Source organism: Stylophora pistillata, chromosome 4 (assembly GCF_964205215.1).
Source record: "Stylophora pistillata chromosome 4, jaStyPist1.2, whole genome shotgun sequence".
NCBI lineage: Eukaryota > Metazoa > Cnidaria > Anthozoa > Scleractinia > Pocilloporidae > Stylophora > Stylophora pistillata.
Window position 1 is genome coordinate 3,919,840 of NC_142522.1, and position 24,203 is coordinate 3,944,042.

Consider the following 24,203-nt stretch of genomic DNA (forward strand, 5'->3'; position numbering starts at 1 on the left):
TCTCCTTCCTAAGTGGGGTATACAGGGGAAACAGTTCTTCACTATTTATATTTATATGAAATTCATCTTAAGAAGATCGTGCAATTTCCCGTCTGTGAATTCTTACACAGCGAAACCGAAATGACTAAAAACTTAGGCGGAAGATTAATTCAAGAAACATTAACTGTTCATTTCGATCTGTTCGTGAATTCATCACTTTAGATAAACTGCTGCGTTACTGAAGCTTTCATTCTAGTATGACCTCTCCCAGACTAATTTACATTTTGTGTCAAAACGAGTAACGCAACTTCAAAGATCAAAACTATGTATCTTGCCCGATGTTCGAATTTTAAACAAAATGTTCGACGCTTTTCGACACACGAAACAGAATTTTGGTCTTCATTTAATGTCCCACCTCATCAAATGGAAGCAAACGCCGCAGAATGGTTATGTGAAAGGTGTTTTGTTTGTCGTGGCGAGTGAAACGAAGCATGAAATTAATGCACTACAGTGTGAATGTGATTTAAATTAGCAGATGTACAGTAAATTTCTGCCGTGATCAAATTTGTGACCGACAGGATTTCGGAAATGGCTTCCATCGTTGAAAAATCGCCTTGAAAATCTAAGGAGTTCATCAACGCTCGAATATACAGAGAGTGTTAATCCCAAGGAGGTTAGAATTCTTAAATCAAAGCAGCAGCAAAACATACTGGACTAAAACTGTTGAATCATGGATAACAAAACGACTTCTCGACAGAAACCCGCATTGTCCTACAAGAATCTTCCACATGCGATGATTAATTCATTCCACCGGCTGCGAACAGGCATACAGCGCTTTATAGGAGCCGTTACTGCGGTGATTTCATCGGTGGTCAACTTCTTCGTTAGAATTTTCGAAGGAATTTCCACCGCATATACTCAAGTAGCCATACTGATTTTGTCCATGGTCGACTGGGTTCGACAGATGTGTTATTATGACTACAAACAGTTCATGTGGTGGGTCACAACTTTACCCAAGCATTATTACACAAAACTTAAAGAGGAAACCAGGAAAAATATCTGGATACCGATTTCCCAAGCGTTTTCAAGGAAAGCAACTCGTGTCTCTAGAGCTTTCAAAGCTAAACTGCGAGACAGCGAGGTATATGTAAGGGGCTTTTGCGAGCTCTGTCGACGGCTGTTTCTTCTCGCAAGCGATTACACTCCGGGTGGAAAGTATACAGTCACAGCGATCCTTGCAATCATCGCCATTATCTTCTTTCTTAAAATTCTAACTGTTATCCGATATTTATTTCAACTTCTGGAGCTCACTTACAGTATTGCTGCATTCCTCTTACACCCCTTGATGCTTACACTACGCGACGTTTTGTTATTGTTTGACCCCTTATTTCAGATTCTAATCTCCCTCCTGCGCATTGTTATCTACGCAGTTTTTGCCATCTTTAAAGCAGTCGGAATTTTTTTCTGGCTAAACCTTGTCTCCATTACATCAGGTCTTTACAGGTGTTGGCAAATATTTGTTAATTCTACAATAGTCAAAGCGATATGGAGTTTTTTTGCAAGAGTCCTTTACGCCTTCTTGGAGTATTTCATCTTCGTAATTGTGCCCATTTTGTCAAAGGCAACATACTACTTTGCGGAATTTTCGTTCGACATATCCTCAATTGGTTACACATGGTGTTATCCGTTGCTTATTCGCGGATTTTTGGAAGAAGAAGTACAAGGTAAACAAATTGAATATTTGACACCAACTGGCGTTGGAAGCTGTGTGTTCATTTTCCTGACCTTTTTGATCGCCTACAGATATCGCAATCGGCTCACTGGTACTTTTCTCTCAGAAATTGATGGCAAGCAATGTGTCATACGATCATCAGATGCATCGAAAGTAGATCGGAACAAAAGGGTTAATCAACGGGAAAAGAGATCTACCAATCGGAATACGGCAAGTTACGACAGCTTACGAAAAAAGATATCGAATGACGAGTTGAGCCTTCGCAATCGTGGGAAAGCGAAAAAGGATGACTCAACGGAACGTGCGTCTGAGAATGCAACAGAAGGTGAGGAAAACTTGATTACAACCTTCTCAGGAAGGTTGTCCGAGGGGGTGACCGGGCAAGGGAGTGGGGAGGGGTGCCCTCTCAGTAAAACGTCGGTTCAGGACAAATGCAAAAGGAAATTTTACCTTCCCCTTCAAAATCAAGTCATAGAGCTCCCTCTACTAACTATGATCAAGTCAGTGATTGCAAATATATTGCATTGATCAGTTCGGCATTACGAATAAAAATAATAATTCTCTTGGTGAGTCCCATGTAGCCAGACACGAATTCACCTCGCTGGACATATTTTAGGGAACACAACGTGTTTGGCCAAGTTGGCAATTTTGCGTGTCCTTTTTCTACATACTTGACATAATCTCTGCTGGATACTCAAACGCTCGAGAGTGTCTCAACAGCAATTACTATTGATTATTTCCTTTGGCTTTCGACGAAAGGTTGCTGGTTATATTTTCCAGAGCACATCCACTACAGTTCGCAGGTCCACATATGCATCGATTACATATCCGGGACATGTCAAAAAGGAAGCAAGTGTGACGGCCACCACTGCTCCCTCCCCTATCACTGGCAATATCGCATGTCCCTAGAGGGGTGGAAAAGTTTCAGTGAAAGAGACAACAGGAAGATAGAAGAGTTCTTTTGTGATCCCGCGATCGACACCACTACTTCAACAGAGATAGACATGGTGGTGAAATCTTACAGGGAAACGTAAGTTTTAATAGGTGTGTTCGTGGGCTGCATTTAACATCATGCAAAACCATCTGACCTCCACATTGTGTGTACAAAGCAATCTAACCTATCAAATTGATGAAACAACTTTTCGGGAAAACAGTATGTTCGTTTTCCACCAAATCTGCTTTGCCAACAGAGCAATTTTCATGGGAATGTCAAAATTAATTCGTTATTGCATTGGGTTTGCTTTACCTCGCTCTGTGATTGGTTCAGAAAACTCGAACCACTTTCTCAACCAATCAAATACAAAACTTAAACCAATCGCGACTTGGTCGCCCGCGTTTTCTCGCGCTTAAGGCAGTTCGGTTGGTTTTGCTTTTAAGTCCTCATTGGCTTATAAAAGGTATTTTCCTCATTAGGCGTTGTTGATAATTAGGTTTTGAGTTTACGAGACTCAATATAAAAACGCTTTCACTCTCGGGAAACGTAGAGCTAGCTACCTACAATCTCCTTTGCAGCCGTCGTTTGGTCTCGTCACGCAACGCGGGAGAGATGGCGCGATAATTCAAAAACAGTCAGCGATGTATCGACAATTTTGACATAACTGTATACCTCATGTGATTTACGTATGCCTTTCTTGTTGCAATATGTAAATATAGATCGCAAATCAAAGACGCCGTAAAACTAGACTTTGAAAGCATGAAGATACAAAAAAGTTATCACAGAGCAGACCTGAGAAGACTAACTACAGAGTCACGCATCAAACAACAAGGCTACTGTCTGGCCACTCATTGGCTCTGGTATAGAAAAGAGGAGAGCGGCGACTGGGTCAAATATGGAGAAGAGGTATGTTCAGAAGAGGGAAAAAAAACTTAGCTTTGGTAATGTTAGGAGTCGCCTCAGTTTGGTGATAGATACAAATCCACTTTCGCCAGGTTTAGGCGTGTGAGCCAGGAAGACTGGGTCCATAACACGAGTTTGAGTCACTTAAACACTTCCTGAGAAAATCACGTGTAAAAACATTTCTTCTAGATGTTTTTGTTGTTGTTGTTTTGTTGTTTTTTTCCCAAAGTCCAACTAGAAAACTGATGAATTTTCTGTTGCGAGTTAATTTAAAGTTTTCTGTCTCATCTTCGAACGTATCGAGGCTCCCGATAAAGTGAACAATTCGAGTTGACCCTTTCATAAATGTTGTTATACCTCTCGGCTCGACTCAACACAAAAATGTTGTGACCAGCACACGTTTCGACATTCAAGCTTATAAAGGTCGAGATTTTCTTCTGTTTCAGAACAATTCAGATGCCAAGCAAGATGATCTTGAGATTACTTTTCTTCGAAAAGACAGAAATTACAATTTCACCAGAAATGGACAAGAATTTTGTTTACAGTTCTTCATGAATCCTATGTGTGAAAAATCGTTCAGGCCATACTCCAAGAAGATCGTTCGGCGTCGGCCAGAATTCCGATCTCCTGATGACATCCGAAGGTTAACTAAAGGGTATGAAGTCCCAAAACATTCCTGGTTTAGTCTTAGGAGGCTATTTTGGTGGCGTTAGACACTGCTTCGAAAAGGCTTGGTATGTTTTCACCAGCCAGTGTAACCCTAACGCGTTGCTAGGAAACACAAATCATCTCGATGAGACATTCAGAGCTGTTTAGGTGCATTTACACCAATAACTGGTAGTGTGGATACAAGAATACAAGAAATAGTTTCTCTTCAAAAAATCCTCTTGACCTAAAAGTGTTATAATTTGAACAAAGACTCTAGGAAAAACAACCAAAGCAAGAAGTTTTTCATTTAAGATTACTTGATAAGGACAAATTCCGGGCAGTTGGTAAGAAAATCTACTGAGGAAAGCAAAGTTTCATTATTAAACAACGTCAAATTTTCTCATCGCTACTGAATAGAGAGAGTAATTTGTCCTTGAGAAATGCACTTGTCAAGCCAGCAGAACACACGCCATTTTCTGTTTAGTTTCTGTCTTATAATTTTTGTTCAGGCGAGCGGAGGGCGTGTGTGACACTTGTCAAGAACAGCTTAAATGTGTGAGTACAGTTTTACCTATTGAGCATGTGCAGCAACAATTTAAAACTGTTGAGAAATGGTGATTTTTCAAGTCGCAGAGAACTTTTTTAAAATTTTTTTTCTGTATGCGATAAAGAGCTGAAGACAAAATGAAAGTTAGCTGTTTCGGTTGTTACCAATTCCAAACACACTGGTTTGTTTACTCAAAGACAAATAAAATGGGGTATTTATGACTTCTGGTTCTTTTCGTGATTTGGTAGCTAGTAAGCATTTTTATATATACACGTACTTAGCGATGAAATAGATGTCACTAAACTGGATCAACGAAATCATAAAAATAAATTCTGCACGAGGTTGTTTGACTGCTATAAAAATAAATACAACACCAACTTCGACGTAACTCAAGCCTAAAAGTCTTTCGAAAGTTAAGAGACTTCGTTTTCCACTGTCATGCATTTACAAATTTGAGTATTGCGTTGAATCTTCTGTTACCCTTGTTAATAATACATCGCAACTTTTTCAAATTATTTTTTCTTCGTTGATGCCCGAGTTGAGGGCCTTGTGGATTGCTGGGAAGCTGTTCGTGGAGGTTGGGGCGTCTGTGCCTGTACAGTGGAGGCTTGAGAGGCGGGTCGCTTTGACATGCTAGTGCTGACCGGTCTGTCCGCAGGCGTCTGAGAATCCCCTGCTGATGTTGCACTTGCGCGGGATGCTGACCGTTCAAGGGCTCGGATTTTTTCTAGCGCTTGTTTCAGGTCAGTTTCAGCTTGAATAGCTCGCTCTTCAGCCGCTTGGGCTCTCTCTTCCGTTTCTCTGCGTCATTCAAGAGAAAAAAAGAAGGCAATTGAACACACTTTCCTACCAGGGATTCGAACAAAACTGAGGCCGAAAATTGGTACAAGTTGAAGAGGCAAGGGCCCGCTTCAATCAAGCACGTTCACACAACAACTTTTAATACGTACATAAAGAAAAAGTAAGGAACAGAAAAGCGACCTTTACAAAAAATGCACTAATATATGAGACACCCAGCTAAAAGGGCGTGAAACATGATTTACATAAAGTGCGAAAATAATGGTGTAGAAATGATACGTGTAAAAACAAAAAGAATAACCGTAAATTAATGGTTGCAAATAGATAAAATACACATTCGCTACAACACAAGTGATCTTGTTTCAATGTTTATCGAGATATCACACTGGTTCCGTAAAGTTTCCTACTCCGATCCAGGTAACATCAACAACGCATCTTCGACTTCTTCTAAATCTCATGAGACTACAAGCTATTAGGAAATGAGACGAATCAATAAACCACCAGTGCAATTATTGAGCATTTTTTTACGTGCGGAAGCGCCTTAGACAACAGATGTGAGTTAGAACAAGACGAGCCACCCTTGTAATAAAGGGACGTTAAGCAATCGGGACGGCACAGACCACTTTCAGAAATGGCTGCCGGATTAACATTCTTTTGTTTCAATTTAAATTAGCCCTACTGGCCTCGTTCTCCAGTACAAAATTCAAAAGAATACATTATCTCAAGCGAGGCCAGTAGGGCTAATTTAAATTTAAACAAAAGAATATTTATACGGCAGCCATTTATGAAAGTGGTCTATAAGTTGAAGTTATCTTTTTGTAAGGAATTTTGTCCTTTCCGTCCAGATTACATGAATGCGCGCGCGTTAAAACATGACAAACTCTTACTATAGCAATGTCACATTTTGTGCGTGCGCGCGCGTGGAAGAAGACAAACTGTCAAGTTTTCTGTATGCGCACGCGCGTTGAAGACAAACTGTCAAGTCTTCTGTGTGCGCACGCACGTCAGAACAGCAACCGTCATTCCAATTATGACGTAATTTGAATGAATAGCCTGATCCAAGTACGGAAAGCAATCCATACGGAATTAAGCCAGGGAAAGTAATGCCGCCAACATTCACTTTCTGTTTATAGGATATGGTTGTTTTGCAGCAAGTTCAAATGAGTTTATTGCCTCAAAATTTTACGTAACGAAAATGCAAATTCACGTTCGCATTTCTCTGAAACTACGCGGATTTACCCACAACAAATCAATCGATCTTGGGTAAACTTTGGGCAAAAATTTCAAAGAATATGCTTCAAAGATTTATACAACGTTCTTTTGAAGGGACCAAGACTAGAAAGGCAAGAGACAAATCCTCATACTTGCAATTAGGTAAGTGACAGACGATTTCAGAATCTTTACAGATATTTCACGGTCTTTTGAAAATGAAGAATGAAGAAAAACAACTTACAGTAGCTGTGCTTGAAGCCTCTCCACAGCAGCAAGGGCATCCAAAGCCTTCTTAGTGTCTGGTGACGGAGAGCGAGCTGAAGGAAACATGACAAAACATCGTTATCCTTGTTGAGTTCATGCTGTTAAAATTTCCTGACGATGTGAAAAAATATTTTCTAAAAATCGTGAGGTTGACAGCAGAGATTTCAAAGAAAACGGCACATTCGTATCTTAAGGCAACAACAACAACAACAAAATGCACTCACCAGGCACTTGTCCTTCGCCTTCTGGAACAGTCAGCAGTTCCAGCTCCTGTCAAAAGACAAACGGAGAAAATTACATCAAGGATGCTATACTTATGGTCACAGGACTACCAAACTTGCATTGATACATTTTTCGAAGAGGGAAACCTTTGCCATGCCGATAAGGCTTGACGAGGTCGAGACAGCTATTTGTGACCGCTGATTTAATACCGATTCACTTTGTTTTTTTATAGTGGAGACCTTGTTCTTTGATGTCTTAAAATACCCTAGCAGTAGATCTTTTCAGCATCGCTTTTGCCTAACTATTACGAATAAAAATATTGCACTTTCTATTCTTAAGAACACACCGACGAAAAAAAATATAAATAAACCTGGCGATTACCACTGACAAAGAATAAAAATGGTTTCTATAATATGTTTATATCATTATGAACATAGTAAGCATCCTCTGATTTGTCAATTCGGTTTCCAAGCGGATGCTTTATCAGGTTTTAATATAATTTCAGAGCTGAGCAAAGAGTTTCCAGCAATCTGATTGGTCGAGCGGTTCCTTATATGACGCGTTATAAACCGCTCCACGCGGTTTATATAAAATGTTAAAATAAAATGTTAATAAATGTCACAAAAATGTTATGATTTTATAAATTTCTCTGTTGTTCAGCTCTGAAATCATACTAAAACAATTATTCGCCTCAGGTTCAGTGAATATTGTCGAATAATCCCCTGGACTTCGTCTCGGGGATTACTCGACGATATTCACTTCGCCTTCGGCGAATAATTGTTAAATAGAGCCTGCACGTAAGTAGTTATGTCACAAGCTTTCCGCGTGTTCTCTCAACATCTCGCGTGGCTTTATCACGTTATAGAGCCCGGAAAAATGTGTTCCATTGCTTAAACGTATTCGAGCAAACGTAGCTTGGCTCTGATCACTGCAGTATTCGACACCTAGAAATGCAAAAACGAATGATTATCAAAATAACATTACTGAAATATTACTGTGTTAAAAAATACCAGGTCTGGATGAAGCTCCCCGAGGGACTTGGTCCTTATATTATCGTCATGTCCAAGGACGTGCATTCGAGATGGGTCCTGTTCTTGGTCTGGCCCTTCGGCGAGAGGAGTTTCATCAGGCTCTTTCGCAGACTCGCCTCCTTCTGTATTTCCCTTGCTGGTGTCTACAGCAGGTACAGTAACGGCAGATGTGTTGGTACTTTCCACGGGTATTTGTTCTTTCGTTGAGTCCTCCTGCACTTCAGGAACAGCTCCAAGTTTGTCAGCGTCTTGTTTTTCTGCTTCTTTTTCAGGTTCTGCTTCTTCAACCTTTTCAGGTTGCTTAGTACCGCCATCTTCAGCCTTGAGGGAAGACCAAATCACATCAGAATGCGTCATTTATTATGGAGCTTCAAAGATCGTCCCTCGCATCGAGTTGTCTGTGGGTCAATAGTCGAGCTTCGCACCGTAAATTCCGAAAGTCTCATACTTTCCAAGCGCGACGAAAAAAAAAATTCTCCCTCGAGCTAAAACTATTGTTGCACCGAGATACCCCAAACGTGCTGTTATTTACCCATACGAAAAGCCTGAGGGCAAAACGAGCGGTGAAGTTTCATAATCATATCATACGATCACAAAAAAAAAACAAAACAAAAAAAGAAAGCGTGAGAGAAGAGACAAGATTCTATTGCGCTAAAACATGACAACGTCAAAGCAAAAACATGAATTTCATTTGAATGTTACCTCAGTTTCAGTGGCTTTAGAATCCGTAGACGCCGCTCTACCAGCCTCTTTCTTCGTGTTAGCAGAAACATCCTCAAAGACAAAGTCCTCGCCCATGACATCCTGGATGAGCAGCCGAGCAGTTCGTATCCAACCTTCACATTCCACACTCAGCCGTTTGAGATCTTTAAAGTCCATATCAGCGTGTTCATCGCGTTGATCTCGCCTTTCCTGCAAAATAAATTATGGGGACCTTTTTAGCTCATTGGATCTAGAACTGGAACTGGAAACTTGCTAAAGCAAGCTCCAGTTCGAGTTCCAGTTCCATAAGCTACTCCAATTTGCAATCGAGTTACTCCGGAATGGCATTGGTGAATTGTCGTTCAATCAATGCGTCGAAAGCAGAGACAAGGCGACGGAGACGTGAACGAGGTAAAACAAAAAATAATGATGAACAAATCAATAGCTCTAAACTTGCGATTTTCAAAAAGAAACCTACAAGAGAACAAATAAAGTCCTCGATTGGCAGCCGGTGTAAAATGTGTGTGCAATTCAACATCGAGCTCTATTTAGTTTTTAGTCACCATTAACGAGAAATTGGCTCAACTAACAGGGTGCTCACTTGAGTACATTCGCGCGCATTTACTTACCTGCATCAGATCAATCACTAGATCAGAGCAGCATTTTGTCAAAAGACCAGAAAACTTTCTTAATTCTTCAAACAGCCTCTGTGCTCGATTGCATATTTCTTCAGGAATGGCTTGAAGCAGGATTTCTCCTCCTCCAAGTGAGGCATCCGCTTCTTGATCATCTGTCTGTTTGTTGATCTCTTCCAGTTCTTTGTCCTCCATATCTGGGGTCAGCCGGAGGAGTACCGTAATCATCCACCCAATCATAGCACTGTGAATCTCAGTAACCTAGTAACAACGGACAGAGCTGAGTAACGTGCACGCATGCGCTAGATTTTGCCGCAGAAACACGGATTTTGAGTGTTTCGCATGAATGATTTCCTATTCTGTTGCTTCGAGATGTCGTTTTCCTTGCCGCTTTTCTTTTACAGAACAACCTCAAAAAACTTGGTACACCCCCTAAAAAGTTTCAAAAAATAATTTTCTCCTTAAAATCTCTGGAAATAGGAAAATGCCTTCGACAAAAACAGAGTTCGTCGGTTTTAAAAGTCAACCCTTACTATTTTCCGCTAATTTCGCTAAATTTTAGACCTAGGACACTTGAGCCCGCGTTGTTGACGGCAACCCGCTGACGTAGCATTTCATTATTCAGCTCTGTCGTCACAACGATCACCAAAAATCAAATTAGAGCACTTCTTAATGGAGTGTCATAAAACCAGAACTTAAGTGATGGGAAAAACCAGAGTTAACAAAGTTACATATCACAAGAAAGCAATATGAACGCAAAGGAAATACGTGCTCACGAAAAACGTTTCGAGGACCGAAAAACACGAGTGTTCAATTCCAACTCGGAATTGAACAGTGCTTTGCTAAAAGAATACTTCATTTTCTATTAAACTTCTGTTAATGCTGGTGGTTAAGGAAAAGCAACCCTGCTTACGCGCGAAAATTAACGCTGATATATATTCCGAGCATCAGTTCATGTGATGGTGCACAAGAAAGTCTCTCGCAGCCAAAAAGCTTACAAAATATTGTGCAAACTTAATGCACCTATACGCTAACTTAAACACACTATGGATGAAGACATCGCGCAATATAGAAGAAAAAAGGTTTTTTTTTCCACGCACTCTTTCAACAACTTTGGCGTCCTCGTTGTCGATCCCATTTGTTGTCGCTGACAGCCATTTAACAGTATTTTTAAACACTTCGTCCACGTTCACTGGATTCTCCTCCTCACCGCTCAACCGAGCACCTTCCTTCTGAGTTGAGCCAATCAGAGAAAGTGTTTCAGTCAGGTGATCAGCCCACTCTTCGCGTAGCTGATCCGAGAGTCTTATCCAGTCCGTGTCGAGCAGCATTTCGCCTCCATTTAGGACGGTATTTAGTTTGTTTCCCCTGGGATAAAAAATCTTTGTTAGAGGACTGGACAAAGGATACTGTTAAGTTATGGACGGAGTAAAAATTGATACTTCGATCAATTAAATGAAATTATCTCATTACGGAGCACATTACTCTATTTTAGTCTGTCTCTTGAATTTTTTTCTTTTAAAACGTTATTTTTAGATCATCTTCTTCTATTAATGCCGATTCAAAGAATCTCACACATAAGGCCGAAAGACTCCAGCCTTAAAAAAGGCGAGTGATCAAGTTGCCGTTGGTGCAATTTTTAATTTTCCAGGGTTTCAATGGTTGGTTGATAGGTTGGCGCGGGTTTTGTTGCTCAATCACCAAGCGAAAGAAAAAAAAAACAATGCAGTGTTGGGGACTTTCTGGCCAAACCAGCTTGAGAAAAATCGCTCAACGAACGGCCAAGTTTCTTGGACCACAAGCTTTCTTGTTCAATGTACCATGCCTTGTTGAGACAACGTCTAGAACATTTTCCTTCTCCAACTCTAACTTCAACAGCTTTCCACTCCAACTCCAGCTAATCACTATTTTAAAAAAGCTACCAGCTGACATCACCATTTGTTAGTTTTCTTCACCTTGGAATTTGACGTCACACCTGCGCTCTTTGCGCGAGAGTGGCATGCACACATGACCGTGCGGTAAACAATCTGACGCACCAAAGGCTTAACTCGCTGATAATCTCAGTAATTTGGTTATAGCAAATAAGTTGAAATTGTAAATTGGCCACCGTAACGAATAAAAAAGCTGACGTTTCGAGCGTTAGCCCTTCATCAGAGCGAATGATGAAGGCATTCGGAAACGGAAAAACGTAAAGGGCAAAACGGAAAAACGGAAAATAATGATAATTATAGAAACATCATATTCGAGAACGGATGAAAACCACAAAAATTTCATTCTGAATTTAAACTACGCAACAGCAGTCTCATATCACTTTGACTATAAATCTGTTTTAAGACACACATGTCTTCCGAAATACTTAAGCCACGGAAATAAATCAACACACTTTGGCTTACATAAACAGACAAAAATTTACTCACCAAGTTTCGATTGGATTCACGAGATCAATTATCCCTTTGGCCACTCCGTTTTCACCGATAATTCTTACATGATACTGCTGATGTAAGCGGTCTACTTCCTGGTTCAACAGGGACATCACTTCGTGTTGCGGCCATCTTGTTCCACCAGCAGCTTCGTGACGGCTGAATACCTGAAAAGAGCGACAAAACTCGGTTATAAACTAGAAATTTCATAATAACTGCTGCCTTCACCAAAATATTTTGGTGGCGAGAACAAGGTCTGAGCAGGATTATACTAGCCATGGTTTGTATTTAAAGATTATTTCACTTTTCATTATGTGAATTGACGTTAAGTAAACAGTTCTTATATGAGAACGATCCTTCGCAGTAAAGCACTATTTGAGCAATAGTGAAAATCAGACCTGAAAAAAATTTCAGGCCTGTACGGGACTCGAACCACTGACCTCTGCGATACTAGTGCAGCGCTCTACCAATTGAGCTAACAAGCCAACTGGGAGCAGGCCATCAAATAAATTCGATATAAACCCGTAGATGATAAATCAAACAACAACAAACATATGAAACATATGTGTGAACTGCGGTTATGAGACGTATATGAGAACGATCCTTCGCAGTAAAGCACTATTTGAGCAATAGTGAAAATCAGACCTGAAAAAAATTTCAGGCCTGTACGGGACTCGAACCACTGACCTCTGCGATACTAGTGCAGCGCTCTACCAATTGAGCTAACAAGCCAACTGGGAGCAGGCCATCAAATAAATTCGATATAAACCCGTAGATGATAAATCAAACAACAACAAACATATGAAACATATGTGTGAACTGCGGTTATGAGACGTATATGAGAACGATCCTTCGCAGTAAAGCACTATTTGAGCATAGTGAAAATCAGACCTGAAAAAAATTTCAGGCCTGTACGGGACTCGAACCACTGACCTCGGCTTGTTAGCTCAATTGGTAGAGCGCTGCACTAGTATCGCAGAGGTCAGTGGTTCGAGTCCCGTACAGGCCTGAAATTTTTTTCAGGTCTGATTTTCACTATTGCTCAAATAGTGCTTTACTGCGAAGGATCGTTCTCATATACGTCTCATAACCGCAGTTCACACATATGTTTCATATGTTTGTTGTTGTTTGATTTATCATCTACGGGTTTATATCGAATTTATTTGATGGCCTGCTCCCAGTTGGATTGTTAGCTCAATTGGTAGAGCGCTGCACTAGTATCGCAGAGGTCAGTGGTTCGAGTCCCGTACAGGCCTGAAATTTTTTTCAGGTCTGATTTTCACTATTGCTCAAATAGTGCTTTACTGCGAAGGATCGTTCTCATATACGTCTCATAACCGCAGTTCACACATATGTTTCATATGTTTGTTGTTGTTAAACAGTTCTTGTCGTGACTTTTAACCTTGGTGCGGACTTAACCTAAATACACAGGAAGTCTTGCAGCTTGGTTGCAACTTGCACGGCTATTCTCGGGAGGCATAGACTTCAGTTTGTCCTCGCACAGGAAAGAACCCACTATTTCAGCGTGACCAAGCCAGATAAAGAGTGCATCCCTTCCCCCACCCCCAAGGTCATTATTTCTTTACCTTAAGCGCCACATCAGTCCATCCATCCACCTGCCTGTTCATCTGGTTCAGTTCGTCCTCACGTGATAGGAGAGTCTCCCCTGTGAAGTGTTCGGCCTCTTGGTTCAATATCCCCTCCCAAGATCTCAGATCCACGAATAAATTCTTGATAAACTGCTCGTCTGGGGGTCGCACACTTCCATTATCGTAACTGAACGGAAAAAGTATGAGTGTTTCCTCATTGGAAACTTTGGAACTTTGATAAAGTTTTTACTTCTACAAAGGTCCCTAAACACCACGCGAGAAGTCGCAGGTTTAAGCCGCAACGACAATGCGCCTTTGTTCCTGAAAGACAAATTTGATCCTGAAACAGGTCGCACAAATTTAAACTGATTTGACTTTGTTTGATGATTGCAGCAATATAACGAACCACGAGACCCATTTTGGAAGAATAACACTCGAGGCGACTTGCGGCAGAGACCTGTAGCTATGATTTGTCGCATTGGTAAGTCCTAACGATAAAGCTTAAACATCTCAGTACAACAAATAACTGAAATGATCAATGATAGAATTCTTTTTTCTTCTAGAGCCAGGGGTGCCTGCCCTCACTAAAAAGTTAACTGTCAACAATATCATAAAAAAAATTATGACAATGTTTTCAACGCTTCTCAATTTCAACGCAAAGCATGTGAATTAAACTCCACCTAGCATAAAAGTCCATACTAAAATATCAGAGACAACGACGTATTTTTGTATCAGTACGTTACTCCTGCCAAGAGAAGAATGCTAAAGTGTTTTAACTTACTTGACAATTTTGAAAAACGCCTTCTTCCATCTTTGAAGTTGACTTACTACTCCTTCAAGCTATATTAGAACCAAATAAATTACATATAAATAATAAATCAATAACTCTCGAGACATTTTATTTTGGATGATAACCGCCTGTCACATTAGCATATGGTACTTTTCCCGCGTGACAAAATTACTGATCTAAGGGCGTAATCGATGACCGTCAAAATCCAAACAAAACACTTTACGTCTAGTTAAAGTTTTTCTCATATCCTTACAGCAACATAGCATACGGTTTAAAAACACATACTTGTTGACCAGCTGGGCTTCCCTGCACATATAATCAGTTCAATTAGAATACCAACTTCGTGCTGTAAACTAAAGAAATTAACTAACCACCAAAAAAATAATAATAATAATAAAGCAAACTAACCCTGCTTTTCCTTTCTTCCTCGGAGGAAACGAGCTTTTTGTTAAACTTTTCGGAGAGCTCCCTCCATTTTTGAACATGGTGAGTCAAGGTCTCCAGCTGAAAAACAAAGTAGGAGAACGTTAGATATGTTTTTAAATTACAAAAGCAATAAATATAGAAGGACAGAGGTATATACACTTCAGGAAGAAAACTACAAACTCTGGAGCTGAGACTTTAAAATTTTCGCAAGATCAAAGAACTAACAACCGTGAACAAATCAGCCAGACCAATTAAATTTGTAATAAATTTCTGAAAACAAATTAAATCGATCATATTCGAGAGAAAGAAAAAAGTGTTCTGCAAACCTGTATGCTGTCCTTTTCACTCAGGAGTATTGCAAAGTGTCGGCTCAACTTGGCCCAAGCTTTTTCACAAAGGTGTAATTTCTTAGCTGTGTTTAACGAATGTTTGTCGGTGACCTTCAACGAAAGGGTGTAAGCTGCACTGCTCCACAAATCACGCTCTTCAGTTAAGTTACCTGCGCAGGGGAAAAAAAGGTACTGGCCGTTATTATAAAAAGGTAGCAAGGAAATGTTTAATCATAACCTGGTAGGGCAACGAGTAGTCGTGAACAAAAAATATCTTTACTTTCTTCTAACAAGTGTTCATAACAAGGGCATGTAGCGTACAAAAATATTGATAAAATAGCGTTCACTGTGCTCACCAACGAGGCCCTCGAGTCTTTTCCTTTGTAGCTCGTATAAGTCGTGGTATTCTGATATAAGACTAAAAGGAGTGACAAAAATTGGAACACTATTAAAAATTGGGAAGAACGCCGGAATCTCGCATGGAAATTCAAACACCCACAGTCTACGGCCCTACTGGTTAATTCAGAGATTGGAACGACCAGGGGCCCGTTTCTCGAAAGTCCCGGTAACTTAACGGACCCGTAAAGCGGTTCTGTTTTCATTCAGGATGGGAATTTCAAAAGTTATGAAAATAACAAAATGAAACCATCAACTAAAGAAACAAAATGGAGTGGTTTGGGGGCCAGAACCTGCTTTTATATCCTTTGAACTTTTATTTTAAAACATGGCCTCGGGCCCGCTAAGTTACCGGGACTTTCGAGAAACGGGCCCCAGGTTTCTTTAACTGTGTGACCAATGAAACTTACCTTGCGTTTTTATCAGATTCCTCAAGGGCCCCGTGTAGCTAAAATAGAATCCAAACGAGACACGTCAATAGTTATTTTGCTCGAATTGCTTTATGAATGAAATTTTCGATTTTCATGCTCAAAATGTAGCAAAAAGAATTTGTTGTCATTCACCTCTTCTTGGGCATGTTTAGCCTGTCGGGTAACTTCTCGATCATGAGCCTTGACTGAGGCAAGCTCACTGTCAATAGAGACATAAATGACAAATTATAAATAAGCTTTTCATTGAGTGTTGTTGATGGTAGGGCGCTTTTTCGATTGAGTGTCGTACAACCAAAACCAGAGTAATCACAGTGGCCAATCTAAAGACAGGAAAATACCTTTAAGAGCCAATGAGAGCTCAAAGTAAAACCAACCAAACTGCCTAAAGCGCGGGAAAACAACCAAACTACCTAAAGCGCGGGAAAACGCAGGTGACCAAGCCGTGATTGGTTTTAGTTTTACATCTGATTGGTTGAGAGAGCGGCACGAGTTTTCTGGACCGATCATAGAGCGAAGTAAATCAAAAACAAAACAATCCCCACGGCACTTACCTGGTTAGAGAACTTATAGATGCCTTGAATCGCACAAGTTCTTCCGTCAGTCTCCTGTGCCGGAAAAATGGTTGTATATGAAATAATAAGTACAATAAGAGATTCTGTGCCACAGAAATACAAGTCACCTAATATTATATTCTGATGTCAGTTACTACATTTCGTTAACAACACCTTGGAGCACTTAGAGAATACTTATCCTATAAGGGGTACAGATGGGTAAGTTTCGCACGTACATGGAAGTGCAGAAGAAAAAGATATAACGATGTTCCAGGCGTTTAGTTAGTAAAACGAAGTGCGGCGAGGTTTGGGTAGGGTCGCTTTATCCGACCCGACCCAGACCTCCTAGGCTTTCGCCCGGTCTTTTCTCGGTGTTTCAAAAGTTTGCTTTAATGGCTAAAGACACAGTTTGACAGTTTTCTTACCTGTCCAAAGCTCTCTGAGCAATAACTTCTTGGTGAAGACTGCAATGAAAATTGAGAATGTTAAAGTTTTTTAACCATTTGAATTTTTACACCTAAATGCCAATATGTTACGTTGCATCTTCCGAAGTCGAAATTCAAAATTATAACATTAGTTTTAACTTTCATCTCAAGTAATAAATCAGTGAAATTACAGTATATGGAGGCGTGTTAAGGAATAATATGTAGTGTAGTAGATTTGCGTTTACTGCCAGTTTTAATTAATTCTCTCAATGGTACCTGTACATTGCACTTGGGAACAAGCATGGCTGGCAACGGATTAGTTTTTGTCAGTACTTTGTTACCTTTTAACTTGTCTGGGAATACGATCTAAGAGGTCTGCATAGCGCTTTCTTAAGTTCGCTAACAGTTCTCCTCTCTCAGCACATTCAACCGTTACCTGAAAAAATAAGAATAATTCAGTGGTGGACATTTCACGCAGTGGCTCTTCTCCGCTGCTTCCAGGTTGGATTGGAATTTGGAATAATGGTTTTGAGTGTTATCATTACACTCGGAAAACTGTGAACACCAAAACCGATTTATTGTGCGAAGTTTAATAAATTTATTCAGAAAAGAATTTACTTATTAAAATCACATCAAGATTTTTTACAGTTTCCTGAGTTTCAATCGATCGAAAAGGAACGGAAAAACCCAATTGAGAATTTTAAAAAAGTCGGCCGTGCGGATGCCATTTTGTCAAGTGTGATAATTTTTTTCTGGACGCACTTGAGGACCCCTCTCTAGTAAACTCTTTGGTCGCCTAAATATACATTGTGTATGCATAAAAAATGGATTGGTCCCATAACAATACAAGAAGTTATTGAAGTTTGGGGAACAAAATTCTTCTTCGTGTGGGAAACAGCTGAGAAAGCTTCTTTTGCGCGAGACAATCGCGCAGCACTCGCAGTTTGAGGCGTTTCAGCTGTCAATTAAGTGCAGTTAGCCTTTTACTACTCGTAACCAGTACCCTTTCTCCCAGCATGTATGATTAATAATCTGACTAGCAGCTATATACCTTTGCAAAGGGACTATAACTTGGATAAAATGATATGCACTTTGAAATGAGTTAAACTCTAGCTTGTTTCTCATTGTTTTTTTTGTAATAACAATAATTATAATTATAAAAAACTGGATCATTGGATAACGCAATTCAAGACTTTTTATTGGCTTAGCCATTATGGTATATGAGCCAATATACCATAATCTTTATGGTAAGCGTGCGCGTCGGGTTAAAATTAAAAGGGAGCTAAAAAATTTAAGATTTGGTAAGATTTGTCTAATATCTTGGGGGCGTTTTTAATAAAACAATTATTCCACACGTCCTTGCTGAATAGGAGATGATTATAGCTAACTCGGCGCCTCGTTGGCTATCTATCATCTCCTATCCAACGCGCACTCGTGGAATAATTGTTAATTATAATAATGGATATAAGTGCATTTTCAAGATTTACTCATAGTAACCTTCAAGTTGGTTCGTTTAAAAGTGTATGGCTAAAATACTATGAGGTGGTAAGATTTAATTATCACTTACTTGACGAATTATTTCATTAAATGCTACATTGTAGATGTTTTGCTCCTTTTTAACCAGCTCAAGAAGGTTGTGAATCTGAAAAGAATTATTTCCCAGTATTATAACAGGGCAGTCCTATGTACATGTGGTAATCATGTTTGCCCAATTTATCTTTTTGTCAATATGAGAAATACACTAACATTAGTCACTGTGGTTACTAATTGACCTCATCCATAACAAATGAAATAATAAACAATTATGATTTTTACCCTAATCAGGTAAACCTCAAACTATATAGGTGCATGAGCTACTTCTAGCAGCACTGTAACTATAATTTGCTGCAACTGTTTAACTGCAGCACATTACTGTAAGTATGTACAATTGCAAAATGTCCTTTTCCACTTTGTTTTTCTCCTTTGTTTCATTCTTTCTTTGTTTTATCTTTTTCAAAAAATTTAATTGCTGAGGGCAATCTCTTGATCTAAGTTTACCACATGGTGACCAAAAAACAGTTTTAAGTTTTACTCTTTGGAGCTCTGTCATTTGTCATTTGTTCATACAATGAAAACCTTTCAAGACTATAATGGTGACAGAAAAAACTGTCAGTATCAATCAAGGAAAATCTGTGTAATAGGCCTTTTGCAGTTAGAGATCACGTGCTTAGATACCGCATAGCAATGCCATACTGGACTGCAAGCACTCCAGTGATCTCAGACAAAATAGAGATCACAGAGGTCTGCACTCAAACAAAGAATACAGTGGATAACAAGTTAAAGGGTATCCCAATTTGAGAAATCTTGTTAGTTTTAATCAACAGCTTCCTTGGAGTGTATGAGCAAAAAACGAATTTTGGTGTGATTTTGCTGCTGATACACTCCGGGGAAGCTGTTGATTACTTCTTACTGGATTTCTCGAATTGGGATACCTTTTGACCTGTTATCCGTTGTATTCTTTGTTTGAATGCAGACCTCTGTGACCTCTATACTGTCTGAGATCACTGGAGTGCTTGCTCTCCAGTACGGCATTGCTATGCAGTATCTAAGCATGTGATCTCTAGCTGCAAAAGGCCTATTTTGCATAGGATTGTTTAATGACATCTCTCATACCTGAGTGGGGCCTGATAATTCTTTACCCTCATCATCAACACCAGCACGTGCTAACATAGAATCCATAGCATGCTACAAATAAAAACATATTAAGCTGGGAAAAACCCAATACATTCCCTGAGGCAAAATTAACATCAACAGACAGGTAAATTAAGTGACTGTGTAAATGCAGTGGCAACTATGAAAACAGCTCTTGGACACTTAATAATGAGCAGAAATTATCAAAAGCAAACCTTTAGTTTAAGCACTTCTCGTCTCCCTGTTGGTTTCCTTCAAATCAAAAGGAATCATAGAAAAATTTAATGTCTTTCTATGATTCTAAGACATGGATAAGCTAAACTTTTCAAGACAGACAACATGAACATGTAAGTATAAAAATAAAAAAAAGAATCGTAACAGCTACCCAACTCTCTAAAAAGTAAATTAAAATGTATTCCTTACAGTACATTCCTGGCAGCACGCTTAACTAACATACGTCAAGTATTAATTTGATGGCCTGCTCCCAGTTGGCTTGTTAGCTCAACTGGTAGAGCGCTGCACTAGTATCGCAGAGGTCAGTGGTTCGAATCCCGTACAGGCCTGAAATTTTTTTTTTTCAGGTCTGATTTTCACTATTGCTCAAATAGTGCTTTACTGCGAAGGATCGTGCACATGTACGTTTCATAACCGCAGTTCATACATATGTTTCATATGTTTGTTGTTGTTTGATTTATCATCTATGGGTTTATGTCGAATTAATTTGATGGCCTGCTCCCAGTTGGCTTGTTAGCTCAACTGGTAGAGCGCTGCACTAGTATCACAGAGGTCAGTGGTTCGAATCCCGTACAAGCCTGAAATTTTTTTCAGGTCTGATTTTCACTATTGCTCAAATAGTGCTTTACTGCGAAGGATCGTGCACATATACGTTTCATAACCGCAGTTCATACATATGTTTCATATGTTTGTTGGTGTTTAACATACAAGTATTTTTATTTTTTATTTTTGCCAGCATGGAGGGATAGTACACTCCCTGTAGAATGGCAATAAGGGGCTGGGTTTCTTCTCCCACACTAAACAGCTAAGACAGGTTGTAGACACACCCTGTGTCATCTACATCTCTTCCTTATCTCCTTATCTTAAGTTTTCCCAATTGTTACTTCATACATAACAAGATGTTCTTACACAACTCAGGCAGTCAGAGGGCCAAAAACTAAAATCAACCAATCAAAATGCTCTATTGCCAGTCAATATTCTCTCAGTATTGGACTGGGCACTGTCCCGAATGGTCCCGAATGATACCGCACTTGTGTCCCTTTGAACTTCAGTCGTAAAATAAATCTCTTATTAACCAAACTTGCTCGGGACTGTAATGGAAGAATATCAGCCCTCGCTCTTTTTTGTACGGACCTCGCTGCACTCGGTCTGTACTGTCCAGACCTCAAACCGATATTCTCCCAGTACGGCCCTCACACTTGGTTAATAAGATATATATAATTCTCATCTTTGTAAGAGAGAGGATGACATTTTTAATCTGAAATACCAATAAAATGCAAATATAATGCTACAAAATAACAAATTATATAAAGAATTGGAAGATTGATCAGGGTTCACTTACATTGAAGGGAAAACAGTGAGATGATCCTCATGGCCCTGAACATATGTAGTGTACTTACTGTAAAAATAATAGATGTGACTTTCACAAATCAAAAAATAAATAATTATAATGATTTGCTTGTGGTACATCATGAATACATATATCCACGACTGTAACCAATTATTTAAAATCAGTGAAAAAGGAATGAAATCAATGTTCATTATATCATTCTGCTAATTAAATGTAACATAAGATATACATGTAGGTGTTACATTTGCATCATACACATAGTTTTTTTTTTTATTTTTTTTTACGTAATGCATTTTGGTAATAATACATTACCCTTTAACTCTCAACATTTTACAGATAACTTATCCAATCTAGTTGCCACTTGTTTTCTTCTGAATGACCTAGCAGATGAGCTACTCTTAACTATTCACTATTCTCGCCACGCGTAGCTGGATAATGTATTACGTGTACATAAAACTATTTTGTGAAGAGACGTTAACTCTGAGTCAGTAAATGTTCTCTGTACGTACTCTTCTTGAAACTCTAATCCCATGACACCAGGATTCTTGACTATGTGATACTCAGAAGGAATGAGGCTGTTTGGAATTTGCGATCTCACCTCCTATCAAAGAAGCATATACTGAGGCATACACAAAATTTCAAATAGAGTTCAAGTTTATACTCTAAATAATCAATAACATCTCTGACTCTTAACTAATGTGCAGTCATAAACATAATTTCTCCAAAACTTTACCACTGCATCCTTTTCACTTTCTCTGCTTTTTTCAGCAAGCTCTAAGTGCTTGTCTCCAGGCAACGTCTTTATTCCATCTGGCCCTGGCATAACCAGCTGTTTCCCAGCTGAGTCTAAGACTCTCTTCTCTGAGACAGTTGCATCATATAAGAATGAAATGTCCCTGAAAAATAATACAATTTTTTTTTTCATACAAGGTGAAATACCAAAACACATGTAACAAAAAATGTAGTTCAAAATCTATTTCCCTCTTTGCTTGCAATTCAGATCCTTAATACTTACCACTGCACTCCTACATATAAATGCTTTAATTTAAATGAAATTCAGCTCTAGATAATGTTAAACTAATCTTATCTGTTTTTCCCATATGTCAGGTAAATTATTTTAACCATTATCAAAATCCATCAGATATTTTTGCTTGCATAATTGATGCGTATGAAAAGCTTCAAATGACCGAAGTTTTCCTCAGGTAAAACTGGTGATATTAATTTGAAGGATAATTACCAAGACAGTCTCCATTTGGCACCAAGATATACTACCCCATAGTTTATTTGTCCTTGGACTTTATTGGTTCCTCAATGCTCACAGTTTTCCTATCTGTTTGGATCTCAGAACAAATTGAGTCTGCCAACAAATATACGTGCATATACATTTTCACGTTAAATGCTGGCTTTGTCTATATAGTTCAGCACCAAGCAGAGGCTATTCTTTATACAATCATAAAAGCTTCCATATCAGCTATAATAATTATATGTGACTGAAGTCTTTGTTTACCTCCCAGCTCCACAAACACAGGGTGGCTGTTCTGTTAGATGCTTGAGCTTTTCTCTTCCCCTGGGAAAATTCCAAACATTGGCTGGTCTTCTACGAGCAGGTGGAGTAATCTAGAAAGTTGACAGAAAGAAGTGACAACAATGTTAACAACTGCAGCAATCAAAGGTTTAAAATCTGTACACATCCTGCAAAAAAAAGTGGGTTTGCCCTCACCCCGGCAGTTTATTTCAGTTGAAATAATTACACAAAAATAAGAGAATAATGTTAATGTTTTTAACTGATTGGTAATAATAACATAATGATAATAAATAATTTAGCTATGAACATTCCACTAGGTGGCTCTTCTTTGTCCACTGTTTCCAGATCTAATTGAAATTTGGAATTATAATATTATGCGTGTTTACATGATGTATAGTTCATGCGATAAATTAAACATATACGTTCTGGTTCGATTTGATCAATGGTCGGTCCAAGTTTGGTTGCCTTTTCGTCAAGCTTGCAACAAGTATGTTACCAAATACTTGAAGAAAATCATTAATTGGAACCACTGCAAGGATAAAATTGAAATACTGACAAATGTACATGACTAAATAAAACGTAACTGAATCGAAAAAGTTAAACTCAGAAGCATTGTTTACACCGGTGCATAAAATCAGCTTTTCATGTTATTCAAATACCCCTACCTCTATAGGTTTCAGCTTTTTATGTTTTGATGAAGGCCCTAACTGTTCTCGCGAAGGCGGAACAGGATTCTGCGTCAAACTGTTCAAAATATCCTCAGGTATAAAGTCATTCATTCCAGTTAGAAATGTCTTATCTCGGTCTAAAACATCACTTCTTCCACTGGAATCCATTAGTTCACGTTTTAGTTCATCCGTCTGTGGTTTTCCACCTCCAAGAATTGGCAAGACACACGGCGAACTTGGAGTCTTTGCAAGTTTGTTTTTCGCACGGGAAGATCGCGACGAATTTTCTCCGGGAGATACGTGCGGTGATTCACTTGGTTTCACTGCCGTTGAGACGCTCATGTTTGAAAATCAACCATTTATGGTAGTTCTGGCGTCCTAAAAGGTATGAATTTGACGATCAGATGTGGTAAGAATGGAGAAACATTTAAAAATTCCCAGGTTGAAACTCTAAAAAGTCATCCGCCATGTTGTATCCCCAAAAAATCTCCCGCGTTGCTATTGGTTACTATATTTCTAAACTTGAGCCCAGTACCTTTCTGCTGTCAATGGTGTTCGAGCTCAGTCTACCCCGCCGGCTCCCCGCCGGCTGTCCATGCACAAGATCGACAAAGCTAATTCTATATCATTTAAATTTCTCGGCATTACTTTCCCTAAAAGAAAGGATATGTACGGCAGGTTTTCTGTTTTGCATGTGAATACAAATCTTCTACAACACTATTTTCCAGCGTCATTATGCAACCTCTAGTGCTTTTTAAAGCTGTAAAAATTGTGCTGTATCAGTAGCCGCT

At 39.2% G+C, this 24,203-nt stretch overlaps 2 protein-coding genes across 3 annotated transcripts; one reads left to right on the forward strand and one right to left on the reverse strand.

Moving 5' to 3' along the window:
* The first annotated feature begins 246 nt into the window (after nucleotides 1-246).
* On the forward strand, nucleotides 247-4,964 carry LOC111327048 (uncharacterized). 2 transcript variants are annotated; one of them, XM_088756306.1, is made up of 4 exons: nucleotides 247-2,036; nucleotides 2,471-2,741; nucleotides 3,365-3,551; nucleotides 3,995-4,964. In XM_088756306.1, exons 1-4 carry the CDS (start codon nucleotides 710-712, stop codon nucleotides 4,259-4,261), a joined length of 2,052 nt encoding a protein of 683 aa, XP_088612432.1. In that variant the 5' UTR covers nucleotides 247-709; the 3' UTR covers nucleotides 4,262-4,964. The 2 variants fall into 2 exon arrangements, with proteins under 2 accessions (XP_088612432.1, XP_022786870.2); XM_022931135.2 differs by having other exon boundaries at nucleotides 252-2,036; nucleotides 2,492-2,741.
* LOC111327046 (axonemal dynein light chain domain-containing protein 1) lies at nucleotides 4,404-23,908 on the reverse strand. Its single transcript, XM_022931134.2, has 26 exons — nucleotides 23,410-23,908; nucleotides 22,727-22,836; nucleotides 21,953-22,115; nucleotides 21,729-21,820; nucleotides 21,211-21,267; nucleotides 19,850-19,886; nucleotides 19,617-19,688; nucleotides 18,532-18,606; nucleotides 17,306-17,400; nucleotides 16,965-17,003; nucleotides 16,540-16,593; nucleotides 16,121-16,187; nucleotides 15,968-16,005; nucleotides 15,518-15,579; nucleotides 15,159-15,331; nucleotides 14,815-14,910; nucleotides 14,398-14,456; nucleotides 13,614-13,803; nucleotides 12,025-12,194; nucleotides 10,708-10,975; nucleotides 9,602-9,868; nucleotides 8,973-9,182; nucleotides 8,250-8,591; nucleotides 7,242-7,287; nucleotides 6,995-7,070; nucleotides 4,404-5,544 (listed from the first exon to the last, which is right to left on the reverse strand). The coding sequence occupies exons 1-26, from the start codon at nucleotides 23,752-23,754 to the stop codon at nucleotides 5,256-5,258; spliced, it is 3,492 nt and encodes a 1,163-aa protein (XP_022786869.2). The 5' UTR covers nucleotides 23,755-23,908; the 3' UTR covers nucleotides 4,404-5,255.
* Between the last annotated feature and the right edge of the window lie 295 nt (nucleotides 23,909-24,203).